The 9,399-nt window shown below is 48.4% G+C and overlaps 1 protein-coding gene across 1 annotated transcript; it reads right to left on the reverse strand.

Moving 5' to 3' along the window:
• Positions 1 to 3,793: 3,793 nt before the first annotated feature.
• On the reverse strand, positions 3,794 to 5,483 carry LOC115322854 (forkhead box protein L2-like). The gene is made up of 2 exons (XM_042290245.1): positions 5,477 to 5,483; positions 3,794 to 4,694 (listed from the first exon to the last, which is right to left on the reverse strand). Exons 1-2 carry the CDS (start codon positions 5,481 to 5,483, stop codon positions 3,940 to 3,942), a joined length of 762 nt encoding a protein of 253 aa, XP_042146179.1. The 3' UTR covers positions 3,794 to 3,939.
• Positions 5,484 to 9,399: the final 3,916 nt, after the last annotated feature.

The following is a 9,399-nucleotide window of genomic DNA, read 5'->3' on the forward strand; positions in this document are numbered from 1 at the left end:
ACAAGAGCGTGCTACAAATGGTGTCAATAGTTCGGCAAAGGACGGCAGCCGATGTCAAATGAACCACACGGGCACGTTCGTCCGACCATGGAAGCTGCCACAAAACGACGGCAGCGGCGCCTGGACGCGCACAGTGAAACTATGTACACCATGAAAAACTGACATATATTTCTGTGCCGGTTTGATTTTCTATTTTCTCCGTAGAAAAGTCCCGGTTAACCTTGAATGACCCTTATATATTTCGAGCCATCACGTTGGACTTACTGAAAACTAAAGAAATCAAAATCCACAAACAATTTACATGAAAAAAAAAACTGATTTGCACTTTTTTGTTGTTGATAGTAAATGAAAGTTGAAAGGAATCGCGTCGACTGTTAAGAGCCATTTTGAATGTATACAAATTAGTCGTAGTGTACCTGTCGTAAATTGGAGGAACCAGCATGCAAAATACTCCCGCGTGACGTGCAGTATAGCGAATCTACGTGCACGCCCACTTATAATTTGACGAATATATCTTCCTATTCCTCATAAATTGGCCGAAGCACCAAGGCAAAAGTTCTGATGGTTCGGATTGTTTTCTGCAATTAAACTTTCACTCTAACTAATGGTGCTCAAATTAACGTGGCACAAGCAAAAAATGTTAACATCTACCTTCTTAAAAAGAAAAAAAAAAAAACGTTCCAGGGCTGAAGGAGTTTAATCGTATTTCACAAATAATTCCGTTTTTTTTTTTTATTCTTTTTTTTTTTTTTGGAGTCAGCGTTTTGCTTATTTCCCCATTCATAAAGGAAGTAGGTTCCAATCGAAACAAAGCATTTGTACGGAGATCGATAAGAGACGAGGCATTGTTTCGACGCTTACGTCGCTTGATAAGCAGCCATTGTGTGAATTCGTTTGTTCTAAGATAGTCCGGCGGTGTCTCGATGTCTGAGAGGACTTGGATGCATAGTTGCACGCTGTAGATAAGCTCGGAAGGCTGTTGGCTGATGGGCATTTTGTTCGGATTAGTTCGGACGATACCCAAGCCTTCACTTGATCGGCGGCGAACCCTGGGAAGTAAAAAAGAGTTTTTTGTTGTAGCCATATTTTCAAGTACTGTAAACGACTAAATTTTCGCGAGGACCTAATTTTCGCGAATTTCGCAAATCGCCTACAATTCGCGAAAAATATGTCCCGCCAACAATTCGGACAATATGTGAACGCTACGGAGGCTACATTCGATTCGCAAAAATTAGAACCCGCGAATAATTTCAAATTTTCAGCTTTGGCCCGATTCACGAAAATTTGAGCCCGCGAAAATTAAGTCGTTTACAGTATTCATTTTCTTTTTTTGCAAGAGTGACATAATACTATGGTGCCTGGATCGCGTCTCCGACTGGTGTGTTTAGCGTCCTATCCCACCCATACATCAAAAGTGGTCCCGATGTGGCAACAAATGACGCGAATGTCATGCTGTTGCCTGTCGCGATCCTGGCGGTTGGCCGTAGAAATGCTGGCGAAAAGCTCGAGCGAACGCGAGTGTCGCTGTCGTCACGGCGTCCCTTTAGACGTCCCAACTTCCGGCTGCAATAGCTTCCGTGAACTGTCACAGTGGAAAGCGACCTGCAGCAGAACAGGCATCTGCTGCATACACCACAGCTGGTGGGACGCCGCCAGGGTCGCGACCGGCGACAACATGACACTTCTATGACGTCATCAGGCGGAAATCAAGGGACCACTTTTTTGGCCGCGGTAAACACACCAGTCGGAGACGCGCTCCAGGCACCATAATAATACTACCCCGTGGGCCAGATGAATCCAGCCTAATATGAATAAATCGAAACAGCCAGTTTCGCATGCTGCGACACTGTAATTTGCCATAATAACAAGGCTAGTATTTGTTTTGTGAAAATATCGAAGGAAAAGCTTGTCTCCATCAAAAGAGGAAAATAAAGCGCACAATTTTCCTATGACTCAACGGAATTTTTTTTATTTAACAAAGCAGAACGTTCTTGTGCGTCATTAGGACGTTCGATTCAACTAAAATAAAAAGGAGAAAATAAAAACTCGTTCTGACATTGCTTTTGTTTACTTTGTCATCCAATAAAGTATTCAAATAGTTTACAAAAACATGTTTTATTTTACTTTCACTCGAGAAGGATCGAGACATCGCAAAATCTTGGTTTTTATTTGTAACTTTTGAATAAAACAACTTTTTATATTAAAAAATAAACTTCAGCTAGCTTTGTTTTTATGGTAAATTGCAGTGCTTCAGCACCCGACACTTTTTGTCTGATTTATTTCAAGTGAGTCTCATTGGCGCCATCCCACGCGCTATAATTGGCTCGCCTTGAATACTTGCCTTTAAACTTTTTTATGAACCACTTTTTCTTTCTTTTTTTTTTTTTACTGATACATTGAATGCAACTTTTATGTTATTTACGAACTTATACAAAACTGCCTGCCTGTTCACTCTAAGCCGCCTTCGCGATTTTTATTGTACTCCGTTCACCCTTAATTAAAGGGGTTTTTGTCGCGGCGAAATTGCGAGGTTAAAAGGGGACTATTTCTTTCAGCCTTGCCTTCGCAAGGCTTGGTGACGTAATTGTGGTATCGAAACCACCCGCCTGACGACCGTCGAGCGCGGCTCATGGATTAGACACGAGAACTGACTGAGCACTCGACTTCAGCGCGTAACAATCAATGCCTCGACGGAAACACGGGTAGTGGCTCGTGTCCAACCACTGCGGTGATAAGGATAGCCGAACTAAACAATGCCTGGAGCTAAACACGCGTTTTCAACCTTGCCAACCCCAGCGCGTAGCTATGATTAACGTTGGCAGCATGGGATAGGCACCAGGCCACATGGCCGCTTGTTCTGGCTCCGAGTTGAGGGGATAAATTTTTTTTTCGCTTAGAAAGAAAAACTAGGGCAAGTTTATTCAGTTATTAACGTTATAGAGTGATTCTAAATAATATTTATCGAAAGTAGAAAAATCGTCTTATGACCCCTTTAAGCCGAGACTGTAGCCAAAGCTAAAAGCGCGAGCTAGCCTGAGCTTCTGGCGTCGAGACATGCATTTCTAGCGCGAGCGCTCGTACTGCGGAAGAACGCTTCAAAGCAGCGAACTCGAGCTCTTCGCTTCACTCTAAAAAACGCTCGCGTGTCTACTTTCCCGCACAACACCTCGAAGAGCCAATCAGGGCAACTCACGGAGGCAGCTCAGCGAATGACAATGCCCAAACATACGTTTAGACCAAAAAACGCAGTCTGAGTTGTGACATTAAGCAATGCAAAACGTCACGCTTGCATTGCTTAATGTCACAACTCAGACTGCGTTTTTTGGTCTAAACATATGTTTCGGCATCGTCATTCGCTGAGCTGCCTCCGTGAGTTGCCCTGATTGGCTCTCCAAGTGGTGTGCGTGAAAGTAGACGCACAGACTTTTTTAGAGTGTGGGGCCCTAGATTCGTCATACACAAAGCTTGGGCTCTGAAGTTTACGGAGCGCGCAGATTGGACTCTTGCGACGACGACACCGCGGGCTTTTGCCACCGATGTCCAGTCGGTGCCCCCCCCCCTCGAACGTCCGGCCCCAACTGTGTGTGCCGATTCCAGAGCCCGTGGAAGCCCAAGAGTGGCAGGCGACATTTCATAGAGGCTCGCCTATCTTCTGGGCTAATGAAGCTTCTACAACGCCTCAGAATTCAAGCCTCCTAGCGAAACGTCAGTCGCCAGCTCGTTTTCAGGCTTCTTTACAGACCTCATGGCATCAATAAAGCTCTGGCAAACAGCAGAATCTTACAAATTTTACGAGCATATCTTCTAGCAGTTTAATAACGGCCACTTTGTGTCATTTCAGTCCGTGCTGCAGTCATAGATCTGTCTTAGTAAGGCCGGTAACGACTAATAACGGCCACTTTGTGTCATTTCAGTCCGTGCTGCAGTCCTAGATCTGTCTTAGTAAGGCCGGTAACGGCCAACATTTCCGTGTGGCTGAGCAGCTTCAAATTGGCGATATCGTCCCTGATCGTGACGCTCGACCATTCCTTGAGGGAGGGCCGCCCGCGACAGCTGCGGCTCCAGGAGCACTTGGGGCTGGTAGAAGGGCGGCGGGTGAGCAACCCAGCTCGTCCTCCTCTGGTAGTGACCCAGGTAGACGTCCGACTGCGCAGGCACGACCGCCATCGGCGACGCATTCGCAGGTGCGAAGTTCGGTGGGTCATAGTCGCGGGGCTTCCTGCTCATGCGGCGTCTGCGGTGGTAGTTGCCGTCCTTGAACATGTCCTGGTAGGCCGGATGCAGGCACCAGAAGTTGCCCTTGCCGTCGGATGCGTCCTCGCGCGGTACCTTGACGAAGCATTCATTCAAGCTCAGATTATGCCGGATGGAATTCTTCCAGCCGCGTTGATCGGTTTTGAAGTAGGGAAAGCGGGCCATGATGGCCTTGTAGATGTCGCTTAGGGTCATGCGGCCTCCAGGGGCCTCCTTGAGCGTCATGTCAATGAGTGCGACGTACGAATACGGTGGCTTGGTGTTGGCGTCCGCGGTCCTGTCGCTGCTGGCGGACGAGCACGGCAGCTGTGGTTCCGGCAATTCCGGTGAGCGGTCGTCGTAAGTCACAGTGTTGGCGCTGGCAGCGGCGCATTGGTTGCCACGGGGCTCTTCAAGCAGCCAGGGGTCCCCTCCGGAGAGCGGTCCCAACTCACCGACATCTGTAAGGAGAATCCTCGTAACGACGGCTGCAGGACCCTGAATAGCACCATGAACCGACGCATTCGCTCGCTATATTTAGCGGGGAAATTCACGTCACGTTACCTTAACACCATTTCAGTTTCCCCGCTAAATTTCTCGCTAAATTTCGCCGCTCTATTTAGCGGCACAATTTTCCCGATAAATTTAGCGGGGACATTTTCGCTAAGTTTCCCGCTAAATTTAGCAGGGAAAATGTTGGTAAATTTCCCGCTAAATTTAGCGGGAATATTTCCTCTCTAAATTTAGTGGGGAAATTTTCGCTTAGTTTAGTGGAAAATTTACCGAAAATTTCCTTCTAAATCAGGCGGGAGCAGGAGAGGAGGAGGGGAAGATACGGAGGTGGAGGAGGCGCATATACCTCCCCTCCGAAACCTCACCTCCTCCTCCTCAATAGCTGCGCTCTAATTCTGCATTACAGAAGATTGTAAACGTCTTTTTTTTTTTCTCTCTTTTATTTAGGGGACAGCACCGGAAGCTTGAGGCAGGCCCTTGGAGGCAAAAAAGACGGCCTCCACCGATCAAGGCCCTGGGCATTGAGCATGACGTTTCACGCACTGCAGTGAGGGTGGATACTTATGCAAATGACATTTGCATAAACGTTTTGTGGTACTTCACACTAGCCACTATGCTTGAATACCTTTATTATGTGTATCAACGAATGTGCTTTTACGTAATGTGACATGAAGATTTCAGACCCTCTGGTTCCGTTCATAAGCAACTCGAAGTGTATTCCAGTAAATACCCAACATTTCCAAGAACAACAAAAAATTAACGTTTGTGTTTATACTGGTTGGTTTTACGCTGTAGATTAGAAATTTATGGCGAATTCCCTGGTCGTTTTGGAGCGCGCCGGGATTGACTTTTCTGCCGCGCCTATTCACTGGGCGATCGGGATCGAGACTGACGTGTTTCACTTGTCCTTTTCGGATCAACTCTCACTCCGGATCTCTATCCGGATCCGGGAAATGTCGCTCCGTCGATTTCAGCGGATTTGACCGGAAGCCAGCCTGGCCAGCCCTCGGCGTGCTCACGTGCCTTCCTTACTGGCGGGGCATCTCGCCTCGAAACAAGGAGGTTAGAAGCATAGGTAGGGCGAGGGTAAGACGCTGCAACTCAAGAAGGTGGGGCGAGGGTAAGACGGCTAGGGGAGGAGGAAGCAGACGGAAAGCTGTAGACAAGTGGGGGAAACCTCCTTCTTGTTCTTGAGTTGCAACGGACTATATATATGAGACAATGAGAGGACATGTCGTAATTTTTTTGAAGCCTAGTCACAAAAAAAAAAAAAAACATAAACAAGGAGAATGTTAACATCAACAAGATTTTGTAAACACCGAGAGGCCTATCGCGTCACCTGTCAACATTTTTTTTTTTTTTTTTCGCGGGACGAGGTGATTGGGTTGGCTGGGCGGCGAAACGAAAGTGTGTGCGTCGCGCGTTGCCGTGATGAGGCTGTGCCGTGTGGGTGGCTGCACAAATCGCAACGGTTGTACTTCCACGGGGATTTCGTTTGCCGGTAGCCCGCTTATTTTGCAGTAACGCGAAATAACTAGTGACCCTCCGACGCTCAGCGATCTGAGAAAGCGACGAGTTTCGTTCCTCGGTCACCGTCGTGGCAAGGACGACCCCTTGGAGGAGGATCCGAGTGTGCTGACTCTGGGATTCTGTGCACTTCAAAGCAGATGACAGAAGCGTGTCGAAGAAAGTGTAGAGCCGGACTCCTCTAGTGAGAGTTCACACGTTGTCTTCTATTCAGGAACGCTTCCCTCCTACGCTGTTGAAGAGAAAATAGATCTGCGACGTTCGGGCGATGGAGGCGGATTTAGTTGCTACGTGCAAGAATACATCGGACGCGAACACGAGATCCTCGCGCTGCCAGTCAGTGCGACACATGTCCACTGCTAAAATACACACGAAAAGAGAAAGGAAAACAAAATTACAACAGAAAGGAAGCTGACGCGCAGTCGTCGGCCGGCTAGACATCTCAAAATGAGCAAAGTCGCCAGCATGCGCAAAGTGACAAACCGATGTTACGCATTTTCCGCTAGTCACGATATCTTTATACAGCCACACGCTTCTTCTGCTCCAATTGAAGAACATCTTCACTCCTACGTATACGATAGAACACACAATCGGCGCTCAATGTTGTTTATTTTTTTTTTTTTTTTTCAGTTGCGATGTTTATTAACGCGAGCGTCGGCCGACCTACACGAGCAAAGTCATCGCGATTATACTTTGGGTGAGTGTCCAACCACGCACCTATCAACTGTCTGTTTTGCACCCGTTCACCATTAACATAACGATGGTCGTCGATAATCACAGAGTTTCCAGCGAAGACGAGAAGTAAACGCCACGCATATACTCGCACTTGTCCAGCGCGGACGATGCGTACTTTTATTGTGTCGTTATACGTGTTACGTTATGCACCGCGTTCTCTCGTGACAAGCTCTTTCCTGATTGACTGTACAACCACCAACAACCGTGAGCATCAAGGGAATTGGGCCTCCAGTTGAGGAAGTTTATTTTGGTTTGGGGTGAGAAAGCGTGAGAAATGGGAGAGCGTCAAGAAGCTGGCTTGCTAGAGCTACGCGGGGCTCACAGGGCTGACCTGTGGGGCTGACATCGTGCTCTCTCCATGTCTCCTAGCCTCCTCGCCTTAAAAGAATTCGTAATGGCCGCTCGTGAAATGCCGCCCGCTTTACTGCTGCTGCTGCTTGATGAGAGTTCGTGGTCAAGTTGTTAGAGCAGCTCCTCCAGCAGCACGGCTCGAGTAGCAGCGATGACGAGGATTGCTTGTATACCTCCCACATGAATTCGGCCGCCTTTTCAGACTTCCGCAGAAAAGGCCGGAAATCTAAACGTACTTCGACATCGTTCACGAGTATTACAATGAAGAAGCAAGTAGGCTATGCTGATACACATCGCTTATCGACGCGAATCTTTCACATCATGGTCAACTTCGCTCGTGCGTCAAACACGCGTTGTTAGCGCCGCGATTGGGAAAACATGTGCTTCGAGATTCGGGACCGCGGGAAGGGGATTCCCGGGGAGGTGAATGACGAGAAGGCATCCCCCCCTATTCCGGAGAAGTGGTCATGTTCCACGGGTGATCCGTAGGCGGAGCAACTCCGTTCGGATCGCGTGCTCCATCTCGGATCTGGTCTACTGACCCCGGCGCGCTCCAAAACGACCTCTGGAATTCGCCATTAGCCAGTTCTGTACGACTGCTAGCCTGGCGCCTTTAGCGTGCACCATGCAGTAGTGAAACACGACCGCACGCCGGTACGATGCTCATCCAGATCGAAACGGGCAGGGGTGGGAATTGAACCCAGGATTCCCTGGGTTCTGCAGCGCAAACTTTCGCTCCACGTGCTCCGAACTGCGGTGTGAGGATCGGTGGCCGACACTGTCGGCCACCGATCCTCAGAAGTGAAATGTCAATGAGCGCATACCGCAGCGCGGCGCTCTCGGAACACCAATTACTTGTCTTCATTGAATGGGATAAAGGGAAGCCGAAGAGGTTCTTAAAAAAAAGGAGTAACAGGTTAATTCTAGAGTATTTTCACCCGGTGGATCTGAGTATCACGTTCATTTTCTCCGATGTAACTAAACGCGAGAAAACACGAAAAACCTCCGACCGGCCGTTACGTCATAAAAGGATCTTTCGGCCGCCAAGTAGGCGTCGCTCGTAGGCCAGCGCGTGCAATTGCAAGCTTGCCAGGTATTGGGCAGGAGATCGAACTATAGGGGGCGCTTTGTCGAGCTTGTTGTCCCCACAGCCCGGTGTTTACTAACACAGCATAACAAAGAAATTGAACCTCGCCCAGCACGGTCTAGGCACGAGCGCTTCACTCTTGCCAGTGCTTTGATCGCACGAGGAGCGGCCTTCGAATCGTCGTCTTCGATTTCTCGGATCAAAAACAAACAAGAAAATGGGGTTTGTTGTCCCCACAGCTGCAGCGCACCGCTAGAGGCGTGACTGTTCGATCTCCTCCCCAATATTCCCCCGCACTGGCACCAGTCGTGACGTCTTTTTCTGACCTTTTTTGAAAATAGCGAGAGCGCGCGTGCATGTAGCTCTGATGGGCGCTAAATATGCGTGATAGCGGAGATTCCGAAAACTCCTTTCATGACGTAACGCTCCGGGAAGCGGTGCTTTGAAAATGAGTTTCTACATCCTCCGTGCACCAAATTGAGAAATAATTTCGATATTGGGGATCCTGGAGGCCAAATGAGGGCGATTTAAGTGTTTCCACTCAAATACAAAACCGCTTCAACTTCCCTTTAAATAAAGACAAGCGTCCTTCTCTTACAATAAGCCAACGATCGGTATCCTACTCCGGTGGTAATTTACACGCCTTCTTGCCACTGAGGCTGCATGACCGTTCGGGCACGGTGCCTCTCTTCTCGGTCATTGGCGAAAGGCTTATCGAAGTCCCACGATTGGTGTCTAAAGTTCATTGTGGTGCCGTCTATATAATTGGGAACTTCTGGAAGCACACCTCACGCGCCGAATCTTTTCGTCTCGTAGCGATCGTCACTCTTGTAATACGAGTAAGGGGAACGATAACGATCGTCAGATTCGTTGACAGTGGTCACCGCGCGGGTGGCTAAGTGAGAGGGAACACTAGCGGTTGATAGGCGACAGGTTCGGTGAGCAGAAGGGAA

This window comes from Ixodes scapularis, unplaced genomic scaffold (genome assembly GCF_016920785.2).
Source record: "Ixodes scapularis isolate PalLabHiFi unplaced genomic scaffold, ASM1692078v2 PGA_scaffold1__304_contigs__length_218370807, whole genome shotgun sequence".
Classification (NCBI taxonomy): Eukaryota; Metazoa; Arthropoda; class Arachnida; order Ixodida; family Ixodidae; genus Ixodes; species Ixodes scapularis.